The sequence below is a fragment of the Lacerta agilis genome, chromosome 1, assembly GCF_009819535.1.
Source record: "Lacerta agilis isolate rLacAgi1 chromosome 1, rLacAgi1.pri, whole genome shotgun sequence".
Taxonomy (NCBI): Eukaryota; Metazoa; Chordata; class Lepidosauria; order Squamata; family Lacertidae; genus Lacerta; species Lacerta agilis.
Window position 1 is genome coordinate 28,299,698 of NC_046312.1, and position 22,562 is coordinate 28,322,259.

The 22,562-nt window shown below is 46.3% G+C and overlaps 2 protein-coding genes across 2 annotated transcripts; one reads left to right on the top strand and one right to left on the bottom strand.

Annotated features, from left to right (window-relative positions):
• Positions 1–377: 377 nt before the first annotated feature.
• IRF2BPL (interferon regulatory factor 2 binding protein like) lies at positions 378–3,921 on the top strand. The gene has a single exon (XM_033142279.1). It carries the CDS (start codon positions 921–923, stop codon positions 3,099–3,101), a length of 2,181 nt encoding a protein of 726 aa, XP_032998170.1. The 5' UTR covers positions 378–920; the 3' UTR covers positions 3,102–3,921.
• Positions 3,922–9,417: 5,496 nt separating this feature from the next.
• Positions 9,418–10,458, bottom strand: SWI5 (SWI5 homologous recombination repair protein). Its single transcript, XM_033174281.1, has 2 exons — positions 10,365–10,458; positions 9,418–10,202 (listed from the first exon to the last, which is right to left on the bottom strand). Exons 1-2 carry the CDS (start codon positions 10,456–10,458, stop codon positions 9,670–9,672), a joined length of 627 nt encoding a protein of 208 aa, XP_033030172.1. The 3' UTR covers positions 9,418–9,669.
• Between the last annotated feature and the right edge of the window lie 12,104 nt (positions 10,459–22,562).

Sequence of the window (22,562 nt, forward strand, 5' to 3'; positions counted from 1 at the left end):
TGGTATCCGAGCTGGGGGGGGGGAGCGCGGGAGCGGAGCAAGCGAGAGGCCAATGGAGCGCCGCGCCAGGAGGAGGGGCAGAGCCGCACTCGGAACGCGCGGCAGCCCAGAGTGACACTCCGGCTTCCCCCTCGATTCGAATTCCGAGCAGCGCTCGAGGATGTGAGTGGAGGAGCTGGCGGCGCCGCCGCTGCTGCTACTCGCGAGGATGCCGCCGCCGCCGCCAACCTGAGGCGCGCGCACCCGCCCGCCTGCCAAAACAGCACCCCGCCACCGCCAGATCGCCGAGGCGCTCACTCTGGGGGCGCCCTTCGTTCCTACCCCGCTCTGCCCACCCGTACTTCCTTCCCCAAAAACCTCCTCCACCCACCGTGCCGCGCTGCCGTGAGGGAAGCGGCCGCGCTCGGGTCAGCAGCAGCAGGTAGCGGAGCTCCCCTTGTCCTGTGCCCCCGCCCCGCGCTCAGCTTCCCTCCTCGGCGACGTCTCTTCTCGCCCACCCCTTTCCTCCACGCCGCCAACAGCGCGAAAGAAGAAGAGGAGGAGGAGGAGCAGGAGCAGCAGCAGCCGCTTAGAGACGCCGAAGAAGCGGCAGAAGCAGCTGCTGGAGGGAGGAAGGAAGGCGGGAGGGAGGGAGGGGGAGCCAACCCCTCCCCGCGCCTCACGCCCCTCGCTCGAGGAGACTCGGAAGCGCTTCCCGCCAGGCCAGGTAAAAGGAAAGCGAGAAGGAAGGAACGGAGCAAGCAGGGAAGGTCCCCCCCACCTCTTATTCGCTCGCGCGCTGCCCCCCGCCCCCTCCAAAGAGCGGGAAAGCGGGAGACGGTTCCACCCCCAGCGCAGGGTGGCCGGAGCAGGTTTGCGGTTGAGGCAGCGCCCGCGCACCGGACGGAGTCCGAAGCCGCCCTCCTAGTCCTCCAGCAGCCATGTCGGCGGCGCAGGTGTCGTCCTCCCGACGGCAGTCGTGCTACCTGTGCGACCTGCCGCGCATGCCGTGGGCCATGATCTGGGACTTCAGCGAGCCCGTGTGCCGGGGCTGCGTCAACTACGAGGGCGCCGACCGCATTGAGTTCGTCATCGAGACCGCGCGGCAGCTCAAGCGGGCGCACGGCTGTTTCCAGGACGGGCGATCGCCGGGGCCGCCGCCGCCCGTGGGCGTCAAAGCCGTGGCGCTGTCGGCTAAGGAAGCGGCGGCGGCGGCAGCAGCAGCAGCGGCGGCTGCCGTGCAGCAGCAGCAGCTGAACCATGTGGACGCTGCCTCCTCGAAAGCGCCGTCGGGCCTGGAACGCTACGGACTGAGCGAGCCGCGCAACCGCTTCGAGTACCCGCCGCCGCCGCCGGGCAGCCACGGAGGCCGCATGCCCAACGGCCTGGGCGGCCCCAACGGCTTCCCCAAAGCGCCAGACGACGGGCCGCCAGAGCTGAACCGCCAGAGCCCCAACTCCTCGTCATCGTCTTCATCGTCGTCGTCGTCTCGGCGAGCGGCGCACGGCGGGTTGGTGAGCGGCCTCCCTCCAGGAGGCGGCGGCGGCGCCCAGCTCAACGTGCCACCCAACCTGCTGCCGCAGACGCTGCTCAACGGGCCGGCCTCGTCCGGGGTGGCGCTGCCTCCTCCGCGGGGCCCTCCGGCTTCGTCGTCGTCGTCGTCTTCTTCATCGTCTTCCTCGACGTCCTCCTCGGGCGACCCGTGCGGGAAGCGCCCCGGTTCGGTGTCGAGCAGTGGCGACCAGGAGCGGGAGCTGAAGGAGAAGCAGCGCAACGCCGAGGCGCTAGCCGAGCTGAGCGAGAGCCTCCGCAACCGCTCAGAGGAGTGGGCCAGCAAGCCCAAGCTGGTGCGCGACACGCTGCTGACGCTGGCCGGCTGCACGCCCTACGAGGTGCGCTTCAAGAAGGACCATGCGCTGCTGGGCCGCGTCTTCGCCTTCGACGCCGTGTCCAAGCCCGGCCTGGACTACGAGCTGAAGCTCTTTATCGAGTACCCCAGCGGCTCGGGCACAGTCTTCTCCTCCGCCTCGGGCGTGGCCAAGCAGATGTACCAGGACTGCATGAAGGACTTCGGCCGCGGCCTGTCGTCGGGCTTTAAGTACCTCGAGTACGAGAAGAAACACGGCTCCGGAGACTGGCGCCTGCTGGGAGACCTGCTGCCTGAATCCGTGCGCTTCTTCAAGGAGATGGTGGGCGCTGACATGTTGCCACAGCCTTACCTCGACGCCTCGTGCCCGATCCTGCCCACCGCCCTTGTCAGCCTGCCCAGGACCCCCACCTCCTCCTCCTCTTCCTCCGGCGGCGGGGCGGGCGGGCCAGCCTCCAGCCGCGGGCCCGGAGCAGGAGGCGGAGGCGGAGGCGGCCTGCGCAAGAGGAAGGCCTCTCCGGAGCCTTCGGACTCGGCTTCGGAAGGCGGCCTGAAGCTGAGCGAGGAGCAGCAGCGGCAGCAGTGGATGGCCAGCCAGAGCGAGGCGCTCAAGCTCACCATGTCGGCGGGGGGCTTCGGCGGGGTGGCTCCGCCGCCGCCCCCTCCGCCGCTGGGGCCTCACTCCAACCGGACCACCCCGCCCGAGTCGGCCCCGCAGAACGGCCAGTCGCCCATGGCGGCGCTCATGTCGGTGGCCGACACGCTGGGCAACGCGCACTCGCCCAAAGACGGCAGCTCGGTGCACTCGACCACGTCGACGCGGAGGAACAGCAGCAGCCCCGTGTCGCCCGCCTCGGTGCCCGGCCAGCGCCGCAGCCTGGCGTCACGCAACGGGGACATGAACCTGCAGGTGGCTCCCCCGCCGCCCAGCGCCCACCCGGGCATGGACCAAGTGCACCCGCAAAACATTCCCGACTCGCCCATGGCCAACAGCGGACCCCTGTGCTGCACCATCTGCCACGAACGCTTGGAGGACACGCACTTCGTGCAGTGCCCCTCGGTGCCCAGCCACAAGTTCTGCTTCCCATGTTCCCGGGAGAGCATCAAGGCGCAGGGGGCCACGGGCGAAGTCTATTGCCCTAGCGGCGAGAAATGCCCCTTAGTCGGTTCCAACGTGCCTTGGGCATTTATGCAGGGCGAGATCGCGACCATTTTAGCGGGGGACGTGAAAGTGAAAAAGGAGAGAGACCCTTAAAAAACAAAACAATCCGAACAGCCAAGGCGACTCCCTTCAGACGCCTGAAGATGGAGAATTGTGAATATTGAGAAACAACCCGCGGGACAATACTGCAAAAAGTTTAGTCTTATGTATAGACCTTATTTTCGTCGTATGTTTCTATATTTTGAAACAAAGGTATGTACCCTTCTTCATTTGAAGGATAGAGCTGTTCTTTTTTCGTTTTGTTTTTGTTAAAACAGAATATAATATTGTTTGGTTACCACATAATACCTGTTTCTCATTTCTTTGGCAGTGTGTTGGCTAGGTACACAGTTAAATAGCCCTTAGCGATTACCTGCTGCTGGTGTGTATTTTTGTAAATGTATGCACTTCTCTAAAATAAGAAAATTTAAAAAAAAAAAACATTTTCTTTTTGCCAAGGCCAGTGTTGATGCCTAAAAAAATGCTACAAAAATGGTGACAGCTTACGTTTTAAAAGCCCAGAGTGTTAGTCCTTTACTTTTACTTTCCATCTTTTATTGTTTGTTTTGTTTGTTTTTAATTTCTTTTTGTTTGTTTGCAAAATGGTGGGAGTGGTATAGGGGTGGGTTTTTTTTTTGCAACTTTGTAAAGAAAAAAAATGTTTCAGTTTGTTTCTATTGACCTGAACATTTTCGATCTTCATGTTGTTTTTGTTTTTGCTTTATTGATGCACGAAAGCTTTTGAACACTAGAGCAAAATTGCTGTACATGGAAAACTTGCTCTGTTTGTCCTTTATACATTTCTGTAGTTAACAGAACACTGTAATGTGCCTTGGAGCTTAGTAAATTGTAATAAATTCAATTGATATTAATAGTTTCTGAGTAAGTTTTTCTTTTCCCAGTAGTTGGACAATAGGGAGGCCGAAATATGTTGCCCCTTTTGATTGCCTCACTATTCTGCTTCAAACCTGCGTTTTATTCTGTGTCATTTGTACATACACAACTAGAGATTTACCTAATGAGGCTATCTAACATACCTAGCCATTGGCACTGTGCCTGCTTACATTTCACCTTTTAATATTGACAGAACAGTTGCTGACTAAGCATTTCCTATTCACCATTCCTGCCTTTCATTTTCCCTTCCCAGCTGCAAGGATTTTCTGTTCCACAAGAGACATCTTTTGTGTGAGGAATGCAATGGAATTAAATACTAATACTACATTATCATGCATGTTTACTCAGAGGTTAGTCCCACTGAGTGCAGTGCGGCTTACTTCCTGATAAGTGTGTGTAGGATTATAGCATGAATTGGTTTCAAGCCTTTTCCATTAAAAAGAATAACACAACAGTATCCAATAATATTACAGTACTAAAATGGTAGTCCTATGCACAGTATCTAAGAATAAGTCTCAGTGAATTTAGTCGACTATTGCTGAGTAAACATACATAGGGTGATGGCAGTGGTGATCATGGATGTTATTATTTTTATGTATATATCATGCTTCATAAAAATCACAAAGCCTTTAGGCACTAGCTAATTAGGTAGTGCAGAGGAGGGGTTAGGAAAGGTCTCCACTGAATTTTGGCACTGATGATACACACCAACCTAAGTACAAGGAGGATTGGTGATATGCCAGATTTATGTAGCATGTGTTTTAGTTGTATGTAACTTGACAGCTTGAAAATAGTTCTTAATCAAATAAATCCTTATCTGTGTTTGGTAAGCAATAGGGGATGTACCGGTAAGTTGCTTGCTCTCCCTCCACCCCATTGGAGAGCTTTTATTGACTTCAGTAAATGAAACTGCATTCCTCCTGGCAATGGACAAATGCATTCATTCTTGCTAAGTTTGTGAAAGTAACATTTGCATTTTCAGGAGATCTGGATTGGTAGAATGCCTATTGGGTGACCAGATCAACAGGCAGAGTAAACATACACAGGCCCCTCTGACTGGCTGGAAAATGCAAACAAACCTCGCCTGAACTTTGCCTTTTTTCAGTGAAGCAAACTAGAGAAAAGGGACATAACAATCCTCATCCGAAATATCAACAATGTTTTGGGGGCCCCAGTCCATTGTGCCATAGGTTGCCAGCAGCCAGTAGCATTTGCACTTTTGGTGCACTGAAAAACAGATGTGAAAAGACATTTTAATACAGCCCTCTTGGCCTTTGAGTTTGTATTTGGTTACTGCTAGTACTACAGTTTTGGTTTCTGTTCCTGTCAGTAGTGATAAATGAAGCTCTAAGGTTCAGGACTTTACTGTGTACCTAGATTACCAGAGCTGAGCCTCTTTGTAGTGTTTTTCTTTGCCTGTTTGGGATTCACCTGTGGATACTACTATGTTTTTTTTTTAAGATTAACTTTCTTTTTACTTTTTCTGCAAAGGATTATATTGATGCTATGAATCTCATAACCTACTGAAGTCTTTTTTAGATTGGAATAAACATGTACAAAATAAGAATCCTTTTCTGTTAAAAAATAAAAAGTTTTTTTTTAAAAAATGTGTGATTAGCATACGGGAATATGTATGGATCGAAATTATTTAAGTGACCAATGAGCAATATATATGTAAGGCTGCAAACATAAATACAGGTATTTATTAGGAAGTAAGCTTCACTGAATACATGCTTCTTGTTTCTGAGTAAACAGGAATAGGATTGTGCTGTACGTTTATACTAATCCTAGAATTTTAAAATGGACAAGTCATCATAGAAATAATAGGATCAGTCAACAATATGTCATCAGAAATATAGCAAGTTCCTCCCCTCCCCATGGTGGATTTATTGTACCCAAATATTCCCCAGATACTTCTTTTAAATTGCAGGGTTTCCCCCCCTTTATTCGTTTTTTTCAAGGTAGTCTTGTTTCCTTCCCCCTCCTATTTCTGTTGACAAGGAGGCTGTCAAGAGACAGTTGGCATGTGTGAAAAACAAGCTTGCTGTGAATTGTAATACTGTAGTTAATTAAAGTTAACCATAGCTAGAGGGCATTTGTTGTATGGAGGTCTTCTGCAGCCATGTGACCTTTCATTTTACTCTGACCCATTAAGCAGCTAGTCTGGGCATATGAGCCAGCTTTCTTTGATCCTCACTGCAGAGGCTTTTAAAAAGTCATCTAGAGCTGACAAGCCATAATCTTTTCTTTTTGGTGGAGAAGGGTTTGTGTGTGTCAGTTATTGGAATTCCTTCATTTCCCCTGCAATGCTAAGGGTTTCATTGCTTGGGGGTGGTAACTAAACATTTTGAAAATACAGCTTTCCAAGAGTAGCTTATTTATTCCTTGCTATGTCCTAAAGCAGCTGGGGGATTTTCGGGAACAAGGCAGAACATGCATATCAGGGGAGACATTTTTTTAAATGTTCAGAAATTCCTTAGCTGAGAAGCTATGGAAAACACACCAGATATCTGCAGTAAAGAGGGATGGGCTAATTTTGAGGTGGTGGTGCTGAATCAGGAGGTGTGGTCCTGGTTATTCTGGCTACAACAAACAGAAACAGCAAAGCAGTGCCCTGCATGGAAATGTGGCTCAAGTGTCACTCAGATCCTATACAGCCCAGTCGTTGTGCTTCAGGTTTCTGGATTTCATGCTCTTTGCACTGAGAACCAATCTGCAACCGTGTCAGAGGAGCTGCATGTCTCCTTGAGCGTTCTTCTCTAATTAGCCTGGTCTTTGTTTTTAAAGGGAGGCATGTTGTTTCCTGAGAGCAGCAGTGTGCTTTAATAGGGGGTTAGCAAGTCTCCTCTCCTGGTTCTGGCCATTTTCTTCCTGCTAATGTGTTTCACTTTCTCCACCCCCCCCACCCCCCCGCAAAAAACCCATTCATAACAGGGTTGCTTGTATTGTGCACCGGCAGGCCTGTCCGTGCCAAAGTGACACATCCTGTTGATTTGCATTAGAGGACTGTAGTGTCACTGTTATGCTGACTCTTACAAAGTTAGTCTTGAAAGCAGCGCAGCTTCCCCCTTGGCTTCGAGCCATTATTCTCCATTTACAGTGTGTAACTTCTATCAAAGCCACATATCTCCTAATATCATTTACAAGAGCCGAAGGCCAGTGAATACTCTTTGCATGTCTCTTAAAGAAAACCACTACTGGATTAACGGTTGGGTGGAAATAGGATTGCAGCCCAGGTTGGATGGTGATGGTGGCATTTTTCTTTTTGGAGGGAGGTGAGACATCCTACCGTGAAACACATTAATTCTCCTGCTAGATTGTAAGTCCTTTAAGAGCACGTGGGGAGAAACGCATCTGTTTGTAGTCAAATAGGAAAACAGTTCCAGACAAGAGCATTTCCCTGGTGTGCATTTTTTTAAAGGCAAAAAGATTGTGCATGTTTGTAGCAAGTTGGCTTGGTTCGAAGCGAATAGTATGGGATGGATTGCCCTCCTCGCCTCTACTCGTGTGTGGGGGTGGGGTGGGGGTGTTAGAATGCCTGTTAAACTCGCTTTCTTAGTCCTCCAAGCCCTTTTCTCTGCTCGTTCGCTTTTAGGTGAGCCATCCACGATTTTTTCAGAAGCCCCTCGGTGTTTTAGCCGGACGCTTCAACCAAGGGGAGGAGTATAAACAAAAATGCGGAATGGGGGGGGGGGGTCAAAAACAGCCACTGACTAGGCTCTCTGGGGCCATATTATCAGCCAGGACGGCCTGTTTCCCGTTCTGTGTATGTTTGTGTGGTTACACACTGGCACAAGTCGGCTCTTTCCAGCTTTTGGTGGTCGTCTGAAAAGCCAAGGCAAAGCGCGCATGTCCCCAGATTTAGGTGGCGCCGAGTGGGCAAGGCGGCATCCTTGCTGAGGTCTGCGACCCTTTTCGGAGGAAACTAGTTTCGCGTCAGTCAGCTTTGCCTCTGAAACCCCGCGCAAAACCTTTGTCCCTCACCCCGGCGCGGACGTCTGCTGATCACCCCCAGCTGCTGTCCTCCATTTTGGGAGAGAAAGTCCGCTGCAAAACAAAACACAAAACACATTCCTGGTTGATCTCTGGATGGCTTTTCTCTAACTGCAGCTTTTCCCTTCGCTCTCTTCCCGCCCTTCCTTCCCAGAGCGATGATGACTCTGCCCAGCTGTTCAACATTTCCCCCTCCTCCGCCTGCCTGCCTGCCCCATGCCTAGAGCTGCTGAGGCTGGTTTGTTTTCAGGCTAAAAAAAGAAAAGCAGCTTTAACTGTGGCGTGGGAGGAAGGGAGGGCGAGCTCCGGCTGGAAACACCGCTCGGGTTGCAGCTTTCGCAGGGAGCTCCGCCTTTGGCTGCTCTGCAGAACCAAACCCTGGGAGAATCAGCCCTGGAATGCCGCGGCCTGTGAACACAGAAGGGAATTAACTCCACTTGACTGGGCCTCGGACTAGACAGTCACGTGTCTCTCTCTTTCCACACTCTCTCCCCCCCCCCCAACATCGAGAAGGGCTCCGAATGGGGGCACGCAACGCGCCTGCGCGGCTTCGAGGAGCCTGGGCAGAATTCCCCGCTGACACTCCGGCCCGCCAGCCAGGCTGCAGCGATGATACAGTCCCGCCATTGTTCCAGTGATATGAGGGGGCGTGGCGTTGTCGTGACAGGATTTGTTAACCGAGGCTGAACATTAGGATTATTAATCTCGGGTCTGAAAGGCTCATCCATGGGGGGAGGGGGAGCTCGATCGCTGCGCAGGCCCAAACAGAGGGGGGGGGGTGTCATATGGGCCACTTGGCCCTGGCCTTGGATTCCCAAGGGGGCCTCGGTCAGCATATTCACAATCACTCACCATTATTTAAATATAAATACTTAAAATAATCCTTTTCCCTATGTATTTTTAAAAAGCACTATTGTATATCTATATTTTCCATTTTGTCTTTATATGCAGATATGGTTCAAACCTTGAAATAAAATTTTAAAAGGGCCACATTATCTACCTGGCCCTGGCCTCTGCCTGGCTCTGCAAGGGCCTGTCCCTGGTGAACCATTATTATTATTACTCGCCCTCTTCACCCTAAGGTTCCAAATAGTTTTATAAATTTACAATGGAATCACAACCCCCCCCCCCAACTAGCCTGGCTCCTGACAACCTATGTCTCAGATGTCAAAAGCCAGGGTAGAGGTACCAGGAAAAGAAAAGTTACAGGTAGGTAGCCGTGTTGGTCTGCCATAGTCAAAACAAAACATAAAATTCCTGCCAGCAGACTAACTTTGTTATTGGTATGAGCTGTGCATGCAAAGCTCATACCAATAACAAACTCTGGTGCTACTGGAAGGAATTTTATATTTTGCTTAGAAAAAGTGTTAAACCCTGTTGGTTCATCCAAGGCTGGATAAAGATGGTTGTGGGCCTTGCTGTCCCCCCCCCCAAAAGATTACCCTTTCCCACAAACTCCAACGAAATGCATGAAACAGAAAACTCATATCGAATTAAAGTTTATTCATTTATTGTACGTATGAGTATACCGCAGCACACGTAGATGGAGAGGCAAAGCAGTGAGCTGGCAGACAGCAAGAGGGCTTCTTGCAGACACAGCCCTTGGTGCAACTGCATCATTGTAGTCCAGCTTTGGCTCCATCAAGTGCTTCCAGGAAAACCTGCACTTGCAAAACTTGTGTTTTCACCACTTGGGACCTTAACGTTGACAGTCTAGGGGTCTGAAGTGTCGCACTTAGTCATTAACGCCCAGTTCAAATTCAGGGTACAACTCCTTGGTGGTCACTCCTCGGATCACCGCCAGCCTGCCCAACAGCATCTGCCCGGCGTCTTTTATCTCATTGTATTCATGGAGCAGAGAAATGTGGGTTTCTAATTCTTCCAGGCTGTATCCTTCAGCTGTCAGCTGCGCTATTTCCTGATCCAGGGCGAGGTCTTTGCGTTTCAGCTCTTCGATCTCACGCTGCAAGGCGTCCTCGTCACTGGCGGGCTGACAGGTCGTCGGAGAGGAGGGGACAGGAGACTTGAACTTTGCATTGCAGGCTCTCGGGGTCCCCACGGGCGTCCTCCTCAAGAAGGGTCTGGCCGAGGGCCTCCCCCTGACTCCTGGACTCTGCTCCCATCCCCTAGACAAGGGGCTGCGATCTCCTGGTTTATCCAGCGCGCCTTGGAAAGTGCGGGAAGGAAAAGCTCCAAAAGAAGCCGCGTGCCCTTGCCAGGGAGAGGGAGGCGGCGGCGGCGGCGGCAGTAGTGCAGCCTGCTCATAGGCTGGGTCAGCGCTTCACCTCGGCTTCAACTCGTAACCTCCCACCCGCGCAGCGCTCCGCTCCCTTCCGCCCCGCCCCGTTACTACAACTACGGTAGTTCCGATGGAATGACTCAGGGTAGGCAGAGCGGGAATGGGCGGGAGAAGGAGCCGTCGCGGTGCACCCTGGGAGGGTTTTCTTTCCTCTCGGCTGAGTGGGGCGGCTGGACCCACGTTGCCTGCTTTGCCAGAGCTTAGCTTTGTTCCACGACGAGTCATCTCTTCCGTCCTCTCCCCCCTCCCCCGCCACTTCTCTGTGTAGCTTACAACAGTCTAAAACAGCAGTGCCTTAAAATGCAGAAATGTAAAGTAAAAACAATTAAATGCACAATATTTAAAAATATACATAATGAAGGCAGAGTCTGCAGGGCTTTAGAAAAGGCTAGTCACACGGTTGTCCGAAGGCATTCTGCTGCCTGAGGAGGAACAGCAATTCCACACCCCAAAATTCGGGAAGCCTTAAAACTATTGTGCCGCCTGAGGTAGAAAATGCTTAAGCGGCTCTCCCTCAATAACAACAATACAGTGGTACCTCAGGTTACATAAGCTTCAGGTTACATACGCTTCAGGTTACAAATTCTGCTAACGCTTCAGGTTAAGAACTTTGTTTCAGGATAAGAACAGAAATTGTGCTGTGGCGGCGCAGCGGCAGTAGCAGGAGGCCGCATTAGCTAAAGTGGTGCTTCAGGTTAAGAACAGTTTCAGGTTAAGAACGGACCTCTGAAACGAATTAAGTACGTAACCAGAGGTACCACTATGTACCTTGGGTTAAGAACTTAATTCGTTCTGGAGGTCTGTTCTTAACCTGAAACTGTTCTTAACCTGAGGTACCACTTTAGCTAATGGGGCCTCTCGCTGCCGCCGCCGTGCGATTTCTGTTCTCATCCTGAAGTAAAGTTCTTAACCCGAGGTACTATTTCTGGGTTAGCAGAGTCTGTAACCTGAAGCATCTGTAACCCAAGGTACCACTGTAATAAGGAACAAGAGCTAACAATTTGCTGTCATTTCATGATAACCCCAAATCAGTTGCCTGAATACTCTGTGGTGGGGTTTACCCTGCTACATACAAAAACAAAACAAAACAAACCCTCCAGGAGACAAGCCCTTGTTTTTCAAGCTGTGCGTGATTTGGATGTGCAAAGCACGAAGGGGCTAGAATTTGCCACAAGTCCCGGCTGTGCATTATTTGCTGTCAAGTAAGGTTAGTGAAACCATCCTCATGAGACGGCTTCATAATACCTGAGGGACAAGCACCAGTGAAGTCATCTCCCTGCTAAATTGTTGTAGGCGAAGCCCCTGTCACTGCCAATATGCAGAGAACAATTTTCTGATAAGAAGTGCAGTCCTGTGCATGTTTTCTCAAAAGTAAATCCCACTATATTCAATGGAGTTTACTCCCAGAAATACGTGCTTAGAACTGCAGCCTCAGTAATTTACCCCTGTGCTCAAAACATTTAGAAGCACATTTTTAGTTCTTAACTGTCAGAAATATTAAATACGTAGTTCCAATGCTTAGATCAGGGAAGGGGAAACTGTGGTCCTAAGTAAGCCTGGCACAAGTTACAATTTGGCCCAGAGGCTGTTTCCCCAAAACCATGCCTTCCTGCCCCACATCTGACATCAGGTGCGGAACTAATAGGGCTATGGCTGTCAATGCACAATCAAAAGCCTTAAACACATTAGTGGGAGGTGAGCATTGAGGCATTTAATCCTCTAATGTAGTTGAAGTTTATCCTATTTTTGTGCATGATATAGAAAAGAATCCTATCCCAATTCTGCTGCCTGTAGTAACAATGATCTAACAGTTCTGAGTGAAGGCTGAGAATTGATCCTGTGCTCTCTGAACTCCACTGTAGCAGATGGGTTTTTTATCAAGTGAAAGGGGAGCAGCTTGAAAATAGTGTAGTAATTTGCATAGCACAAAAAGAAGAATGATCATGTGTGGACTGGTACATCATTGTTGAATTAACAGAACAGAGAAATGACTGCCTCTGCAGCTGTGTGTATGGAAGATGGGGAAGGTAAGGTAGAACAGGTCATGTGATGATGATGATAATGATAATGTATGAAATGAAAGTGTGTACCCCCCCCCCAATGTCATTTGGCACAGAGCTTTATTCAGCTGCTCCAGGGTTGAATAAGTTATCTTGAATTTAATACTTGTGCAAATACAGAACTACCATCTGAGAGCATCCTTTGCAGTACCAGAGCTGTTCCTTGTGCAGTACATTCTTCCCACAACTAGTTGTCAATTCTGTATTGTGCCACATTTGTTAGGATCGCCAGGAATTGGGAAGAAGGGATATGTTTCAAATGATGAACCCTGGAATAAAGTTCTGCAAGTCTGAAGATATATGCCTCAAGGAACTCAACGAAACCCAGTTTTAAGTAAGTGCACTTTGGATTGCAGCCCACTGCAGAGATGGAGCTTAGTGTTCATGTAATGTGTAATATGTTACAAAATGTTTACATAAATGCACAATTACACGTGTATGTTGCATGTTATTTCCTACACAAAAGGGTACATTTTCTATGAGTTTGTAAAACAGAAACATACAGCTTTAGAATTTCATACATACAGAGTTGGGCTGTTGTTTGGGGGGAGAAAAACTGATTATAAACTGCTAGTTTCAATATACTTTTCAGTCATTGGTTGGTGGTCTTTAACATTCTCCTGTTCACTCCAGAACTCTGCAGGATCAGGCAGCTCTTCCTTTTCATTTCCATTCGTTTTTAATATGCCTAGACCCCTAGGTAAATATGTCACAAAGACACAGGGAAGAGGTCAAAGTATTGAATATGTATGAAAATAAACAGACATCCCTTAACACCTTCTAGCCAGGAATAAGTCAAAACATTTGTTTTCAATATTTTCATGATTTATTCAGTACTGATAAGGTGCTGTCTGCTGTGCATACAAAAACCACAGCTGCTTCTTTGAAGAACTTGCAGTGTGAATCTCAAGAGTTCAATGACTCACTTTGGCTACCCTGGAGCAAGCGATGTTGGCACAACCTGACACTCCTAATATTTGGCAGGAACATTTTATAATGGGGTTCCAGCTGACAGGCAATTTAGTGAGATCAGTAGAATGCTGCTGCTGATACATTGACACAAACCACCCAGAACTTCACCTCTGTTGCACTGAGGTATCAGGAAACCTTTCCTAAGATACCAGATAAGAGCTGGAACTGGATGTCACTTCCCATGCCCTTATTTTCTTTTCCTTCTTTCATCCATAGACCTTAACAGAACAATACTCAAGGTTTTTCAAATCTTTCCCAGTTTTCATGGCTGCATAAAAAAGCAAATTGCACATGTTTTACAGGTTAGTACTTGAAACCCCTTTATAGAAGAAGGCTCTATCATTTTGAAAGACTCCATCTTCTGTGTCCTTCATCTTTTGTGTGATGATGCACAATTCACAGTTAAGTCTAGACATGTGTAGGGGGCCAGTTAAAGAAGTGTAGAAGTGCAGTGTGGTGTTGCATACCAATGTGCTTCATGTGCTCCTTGCAGCGGAGGATTTACTTCTGCACCCCATTCATTAAGCAAACAGAACTCTACAGAAGTACAATATATTTGACTGACACAGATTTTTGTCATGTTCAGACAATCCAGGGCAAGGGCAGTGCCTGCTGCAAATGAAATCCCTACTTTTCAGTGTTTGTTTTAATGCTGGCTTTCTCTTTGACCAACTTGCTAAAGCTTTCTCCTTCAATTTTCTTAAGTTGTGAAATGTGGATATCTCTGATTTCGCCACAGGATTGGAAGGCTTAATTATATCTCTCTGAAATGTGTTGAGTCATTGAAGACTATTCTTAATGTTGTTGCCAAAATTGAAAGTAATATATTTTTGGTATGGAGCAAAGCCTTTTTTATTTTTTACCTCACACCAATTATGGTTAACTTCTTTAGCTTAGGTGGGTGAATCCTTCCAAACAGTAATGGGTGTCTTTATAGGGCGTGAAAAGGCAGTCTTAAGCAGTATGTGGACTGAGAACTCCCAGAAGTGCAAGCTGGATTTCGAAGGGGCAGAGGAACCAGAGACCAAATTTCAAACATGCGCTGGATTATGGAGAAAGCTAGAGAGTTACAGAAAAAAACATCTACTTCTGCTTCAGTGACTATGCAAAAATGCAAATGCGTTTGACTGTGTCGACCACAGCAAACTATGGCAAGTTCTTAAAGAAATGGGAGTGCCTGATCACCTCATCTGTCTCCTGAGAAATCTCTATGTGGGACAAGAAGCTACAGTTAGAACTGAATATGGAATAACTGATTGGTTCAAAATTGGGAAAGGAGTACGACAAGGCTGTATATTGTCTCCCTGTTTATTTAACTTATATGCAGAATTCATCATTTGAAGGGCTGAACTGGATGAATCCCAAGCCGGAATTAAAATTGCTGGAAGAAATATCAACAGTCTCAGATATGCTGGTGACACAACTTTGATGGCAGAAAGTGAGGAGGAATTAAAGAACCTTTTAATGAGGGTGAAAGAGGAGAGTGCAAAATATGGTCTGAAGCTCAACATAAAAAAACTAAGATCATAGCTACTGGTCCCATCACCTCCTGGCAAATAGAAGGGGAAGAAATGGACGGAGGCAGCGAGAGATTTTACTTTCTTGGGTTCCATGATCAGTGCAGATGGTGACAGCAGTCATGAAATTAAAAGACGCCTGCTTCTTGGGAGAAAAGCAATGACAAACCTAGAGAGCATCTTAAAAAGCAGAGACATCACCTTGCTGACAAAGGTCCGTATAGTCAAAGCTATGGTTTTCCCAGTAGTGATGTTTGAAAGTGAGAGCTGGACCATAAAGAAGACTGATCGCCGAAGAATTGATGCTATTGAATTATGGTGCTGGAGGAGACTCTTGAGAGTCCCATGGACTGCAAGAAGATCAAACCTATCCATTCTGAAGGAAATCAGGCCTGAGTGCTCACTGTAAGGACAGATCCGGAAGCTGAGGCTCCAATACTTTGGCCACCTCATGAGAAGAAAAGACTCCCTGGAAAACACCCTGATGTCGGGAAAGACTGAGGGCACAAGGAGAAGGGGGCGACAGAGGACAAGATGGTTGGACAGTGTTCTTGAAGCTACCAACATGAGTTTGACCAAACCGCGTGAGGTAGTGGAAGACAGGAGTGCCTGGCGTGCTCTGGTCCATGGGGTCACAAAGAGTTGGACATGAGTAAATGACTAAACAACAACATAGGGTGTGTGCAGCTGCCTAGGCTGAAAGAATTGGCAGCTCTCTTTGAACAGGAGAGAACAGCCTAAAGAAAGCCTTGGCAGCCTCCATTTTTGTACTGAGAGGCACCTGCTGGTTTATGTGATAGGAGCATGACTATAAAGCTGTTAATCTTCCCAAGGTTTATTAACACGATCAGTTAACCTGAGTTAATGGCCTTGTAATTTCTGATTTGTTTACATATTCAATGGGTGGATTAGAGGCTGAAATGAATAGAAAGAGAGGGAAAGGAACCTCAGTAAAACTAGAGTCTCTTGATTAACTCCTCTTTCATTTCTGGCTAAGGATTGTAAAAAAAAAGTTTTAGTCTCTAGTAAGCATATGTGGGGGCACAGAGTTTCCTGAAAATCCATGTGGATGTGGATGGAAGCTGTAGTCTCAGAGAAATCTGAGAAACAAATGTCAAATGTGGGGGTTTTCTGACACCACTACTTTCTCTTTCACACACACAGCTTGAAATTAGCACTCAGTGCTGACTTTAGTTGAATATATACTTCATTCATTCCAGCCCTTCGGCCTGAAGGAGCCCAGGGTGACAAACAGAGTCACAATTTAAAACAAAAGCAAAGCAATAACAGTCACCACCCATCCAGTGATCTTGGGGTTTCCAGGAACAGTATTCCTCAACCACCAAATTTCTGGATAAATAGGAATGTTTTGATTTTTTTTTTTTTGAGAAAGTTAATAATGATGAAGACAGGTGCACCTCACCAGGGAAGGCATTCCAGCAGCCAGGAAACCACTACTGAAAAGGTTCTTTCCACTGATCATATTGGGATGGTCATTTCTGACAATAGCAAATCACCTGTTCCATGCAGTTCCATGCCCCTCTAAAGAACAGTGACTCTTTAACAGTGCTTCAAATATGGACCCTACTTTCAAGTCTAGCCATGGTAATGATGTGAACATTCCCAGAAGGTGCTGAAAGAGAAGTACCACTCATCATCCACGGAGATTCTATTTGTGTGGGCCATTCATAGTCCTGCAAAATGTAGTTTTGTTTTTGTTTTTGCTGGCTCTGAGTTTTCTACAGGGACATGGATTGCCAAAGCTGAACTTTTATTACATTCCATTTTCTGGACTGGGCTTTAGCTTTTATGCAAACTTGGCTGCTCCTTTGCAGACCCCCTTCTCCTGTGGGATTATATGGGCAATACTGAGTATTTTCAAGTGGTGATGTAGGTGTTCTGTGCCTCAGGAGAAGCTAGGGGTTATTTATTTTGATTTCTGGCAAGGTTATTATTTACTATTTTTGTTATCTTTTTAGATACTGTGTTCCCAAAGCCTGCGCATAAAGCCCTATGGCAAAGAATAGCAAATGAATAGAAATACATTAAAATTCGTTTTAAAAGCACATTTATAAGGAGCAATACCTCGAGCCTGGATGGAAAGTTCCAGTGTGTGTGTGTATATGTGTGTGTGTCTTAGGCAAGATGCCCTTAGTAAGCATGGGGAAGAAATTTGTTTCCGTTAACCGAATTCACACTTCCCAGAACAATATGTGAACTGAAACACAGCCATCCTTCTAAATTAGCATTTCTCTGAATTTTAAATCCCAGTTCTCGAGTCTAGGCAAATATTCTGTACAAAAATGCATATACTGGGTAAAAGTCTGCATATAAACACAGGCAACTATCAATTTGTGCACATTTGATGCATGCACAATGCTTGAGGACTTTAAAAAATAAAATTTACAAACTGATGTGGAAAATGTGGAGAACTGAAGAATGGAAAAATGAGAAACTGAAAGTAATCAAAATTGACAGATTTGCTCAATTGATCCCTGCTCCCTCTATATCTCTGGGCCCAGTCCCTGCATCAGCACTCATTTTTCCAGGCAGTATAGCAGAAGCTCACATTGTTAATGCACACTTTTTATCTGTTATAGTCAGCAATACTTGAATTCTAGGAGAAAATTAGGGAGGTCTTCAATGAAACCAACAGGCCCAACTCCAAATTTAGCAGAATCACCACCTGCTTCCAGCCTTCTAAAAACAATGCCTAAGTGTACTGTGACAAAAGGGAAGGGGTCTAACTCCCAATGATTTTGCAGTTTGAGAGTGTCAACCTAGCGCCTTCATATCAGCAAAGGCAAGCCCTCCTTCCCTTTGTGAAAGGTCATGGTGTTTAATGTTGAAAATGTAAATCATCCCGAAACTGCTGCTGCTGTAGTTAATGTTCCTGTCTGTACTTGTCAGTCGGAGAAACCTGACCTATTTTTGAAAAGATTTCAGAGTGACATTAGGCTGTGTCAGAGAGTGGAGACTGAGTGAGGAGGGAAGTAATTTATTTCAATAAGAGGCAAAAATTTCAGTGGCTCCAAATTATTGTCACTAATTTAAATCCACAAAAAAGAATGAAGAGTTTTCAGAGCGGCTGGCTATTGGTAGATGCAGTGATACCATTAGGGCCAGATGAATAGGTGCTGGTCTGGGGTTCCACACAGCACCCAACCTGTGGGGTGAAGCAGGATGAGACTGCCCCTTACCTTAAACGTATGAGATAGCCAAGGGTTGCTGTGCACCTCAAATCTGTTAAAAGCAGAGGAGCAGACCAGGCAGGGTTTTCATTCCCTTTTTTTCTGGCCAGATGGCAATCCTGTATATGCCCCAGATTCTGAACTAGGTAGTTTCTGCCCTGTTTGGTGAGATCATAGCAATGCAGACTTTAAGACTCCATGGTCCTCAGTATTAAGCCTGTTATTAAATGAAAGTTTAGAGGTATGTATGAATCAGTTATATAAATGGCACCTGGCTGAAGTGTGACTAAATAATGGATGGTGTAGACAGGGCAAGCCAGAATTGTTCAGAGCTGCTCCACACTTGTTTGCTTTTGCAGGGCAATCCACATTTGGGTATGACGTCAAATTGACAAATACAGTGAGGTTTTAACATGGCGGTTGCTTGTGCTCAGATATCCCACCCACAATCTGAAGTCATTCATTTCCCATGATTCTACACAGTAGCGCAGCAGTTTCCTGAGAACTGCTGATTAATCAGAGAACAGAGCCACTCTGTCATACTGCTGGCTACTGCCCCCTACCCCCTTCTTCTCCTCTGAAAGACAAACTAGACATGATGCAGGAAGTTTGTGAACAGGATATGCTGCTTTAAACAAAGCAAAAACAAAAAGCAGCCCACTAATTATTAGCAGTCATGCTGTGGAGGGAGATTTGCTTCAGATCTATAGTGCTTTCTTGATTGAAATCTCCCAACAACAACCAGCAGTGCTGGTATATGTATATGTCATTTCAGCTGGGATGCTGAACTGATTGTGAAACAGATTAAGCCTTCTTCCCCACAATTTTTATTTGTGAAATCAGGTGTTAGCTCATAAAGTAGGTCCTAGGTCTTAGCTCATGACATTGATCTTCATGACATTGATCCTTCCAGCTGTTTCGTTCATGTCATAGTTGTAGAGGGTTGAACTTCTGTCCTAAAGCTATGTGTCATTATTTGGAGTACATAAAGACCTGTGGTCCATTCTCCAAAGCTTTAAAAGCCCACCCAACCCCCAGCCTCCTAAAGACTCTGTTGCTTGTCCATTTTTCAGCAGTGTAGCATTTCCCCTTCTGTTGCAGTTAGGGATGAGCCATAGCTCATTGGTTTGCTGTTTGATTTGCACCACCATCTCAATGCTTTGTATCTCCTGTTCAAATGTACTTAAGTAAAAGTTTTGGGGAAAGGTTTCTCTTAGACCTAGAAGGGCCATGCCAGTGAGAGTAGACTGGGCTAGATGAACCAGTCTGCTCAGTATCAGGGAGGCCTATGAGTTCATGTGTCCTTGGTCTGAAGACAGGAAGATTACAGATTGACAACAACCCATTTTTAGCCTATATGTTATGGTAAATGTCAGAAATGTTTGTTATTGCAAAGCTGCTATTTTGGACATTTACAAACTAGTCATGATAAATATTCTTTGGTGGTATGAAGGAAACAAAAATGAATTATTGTGATTAACTGTGGGAACTTGCTCGAGTTTCAGTTTCTAGGTAAATGCTAGAATTTCTTTTATTTATATTATTACATTCCAATTTGATGTTCCATATAAGAGATATCCCACTAAGTAATACTTAAGTCAATGAGATCTTAAGTATTTATGTCCATTCATTTCAATGAGTCTACTCTGAGTATGACTTAGTTGGCTTTCACTCGCTGACAGATTGGTAAAGGTGTTGGGGTTTTTTTAAGGCCTGCTGGTCTTTTTTTCATAGCCTGCTTCCACACTCAAAAGAAGAAAAAGACAAACCACCATTTCAGTTATAAGCCAGTCAAGCCACTCTTGTATAGCTTTTTGATAACTAAATAGACTCTCTATGAAACGGAACACCCATCACATACAGCTTTTAAAAATCAAGGGTTTGTCTCACTTTCTGAGGGAAAATTTGCAGCAAAAGTGTCTAAACTGTAGTGCCTCTCATGTTACATTTTCTCTCTGAATGCAGAAATCTACATGCAAAATATCAATGTACATACTTACAACAATTATTTTCCCTTTTAAAATACATGATATTTTTTTTTTGAACTGGTGTGTGTGTGCACGCGCTTGTGCGTGTGTGTGCATGTGTTCAATCCCTACATTAGTTCATTCATTTCCTAGTTTATTTTAAAAGGGTAACTGTCAATTTACCTCCCCACACCCCATTTCGCACTGATGTTTTCTGCCTGAATTCATAATGTAGCCTAAGATGCTCTCTAAGAAATAAAAGGCATGTTAACTACCCAGTCCTATGACTCACAGTGGATGCATGTTAAGTGTTTTTCGAAGAGGAAGTGGCAACTATTGGGACATCGCAAAGCTCAACATCACTCTGACACTGCAGGAGGATTTGCTGATGAAAAAGTCATCTGATAATAACACATTTTGTTCCATGCAGGCGGGATAGTACTGAGAGAGAAACACTCTTCCCTTTGAAGCAAGTTTATTCAGGATAAAGGAGGCTTTGTTCAGAGGGATGCCCTTCTAGCCGTCCATATACCATACTGGAAACATGCTAATGAGAACACATGTCAAACAGAAGGGGAAACATTTCAAGCCTTGTGCCAATTCACTATTGACTTAGTGTTTTCATTCACTCCAGTTCCCTGACTCAGATATAGGACGTTATTTAGCAATGCATCCCTCCCTCCCCCCAGCACCCCCCCTGAAGGCTTTCCCCAGAGTGCCTCCTGTCTCATCCATGATTGACAACTGCAAGGCCCACACTATTTCTGTACCAGTGATAACCGAGCCAGAGCCAGTTGTCAAGGAAATAATTATTTCTTGATTGCCTCCATTCCCACTGAATTGAATACAGAATGCAGTTTCTCTGCCATAATGAAGGAACAGGAGGGGGGGGCGAGAATTTAAAATGTGGAACGCTTTATTCCAGCTTCAAAATAATTGGCTAAAATGTTTACAGTTGAAGCAGTATGTACAAAAGTGAACATAATGGATATTTGGTTAATGAGTTTACCTCTTCCATACGCAGGCATTGATTTTCTGTCATTTTGTGTGTGTGTGTGTGTGTGTGTGTGTGTATGTGTGGATGTATGTTTTCCACTATAAACTACAGCCTCCATTTGCTTCGTGTTTTTATTGTTACTGAGATTTGTGATGGCACAATGATCTCTCATGTGTAACATTTGGACCCTTATTACAGTGGAATTGTATACAAATATTGGAAAACATCAAAGAGGGATATGTTACAGGACTAGTGAACTGATTCAGTGGGTGTTTTTCTGCAAAATGTACTTTATTTATTTATATTTTTTTAAAAGAAGGTCTTTGTAATGAAAAGGAGTTCTGAGACAATGAAAGATGAAAAATATTTGTCCAGACTAATAATTGGAGGATTTGCAACTATTTAATGAGACCCAAACCCCTTTCATGAGCTGCAAAAGTGTGTGAAACAGGAAGCGGAATCCTAACCAGTAACAAGCCATGAAATGAGGCGAAGTCTGAAGTCTAACTCACTGAACTATTTTCAGTGGCAGATCACGCAAAAGTGTACTGGACTGGACATATTTAAAGGCCTGCCAGGTTACTACGAGGGGCATGATGAATTCACAGTTGGCAGCGCTGACCCTACCATTAAGCAAAGGGAGGCAGCTGCCTCAGGCAGCAGATTTTTGGGTGTCATGAACAGGCAGCAAATTGATAGATGTTTAATTGCTTGTAATTATAATTAATTATTATATTTTTTCCGCCAGGGAGTGGAAGAGGTGCTTTCAGAATTTTCTGCCTCTGATGCCAAAATAACTTGACTGCCCTTGGGTTCTGCACATTTTTACTTAGGGATGGGGGGCAAGTGCTACACTATCTCTCTAACTGTTGGAGTGTACTGCCATTTTGGTGATACTATATTATTCTGCTGTCTTTTGAAAAGTTATTTGTTTTATGCTCCTCCACGCCAAACCTCCTCCCCCCACCATGTGTGTGTGTGTGTGTGTGAGAGAGAGAGAGAAAGAAAGAAAGAAAGAAAGAAAGAAAGAAAGAAAGAAAGAAAGCTTATGCACATCTACACTTCAATGCTACCTGTTCTGTATGACAGGGTACAATAGAATCATAGAATCTTAGAGTTGGAAGGGACCCTAAGGGTCATCTAGTCCAACCCCCTGCAGTCAAGGAATCTCAGCTAGAGGATCCATGACAGATGACCATCCAACCTCTGTTCAAAAACCTCCAAGGAAGGAGAGTCCACCACTTCTCGTGGGAGTCTGTTCCACTGCCGAATAGCTCTTACTGTCAGAAGGTTTTTCCGAACGTTTAGTTGGAATCTCCTTTCTTGCAACTTGAAGCCATTGGTTCAAAACAAGCATGCTCCCTCCTCCATGTGACAGCCTTAAGATATTTGAAGATGGCTATCATATCTTCTCTCAATCTCCTCTTATCCAGGCTGGGGTTGCGGCGCTCATCTCGCTCTATAGGCCGAGGGAGCCGACATTTGTCCGCAGATAGCTTCCGGGTCATGTGGCCAGCATGACTAAGCTGCTTCTGGCGAACCAGAGCAGCGCACGGAAATGCCGTTTACCTTCCCGCCAGAGCGGTACCTATTTATCTATTTGCACTTTGACGTGCTTTTGAATT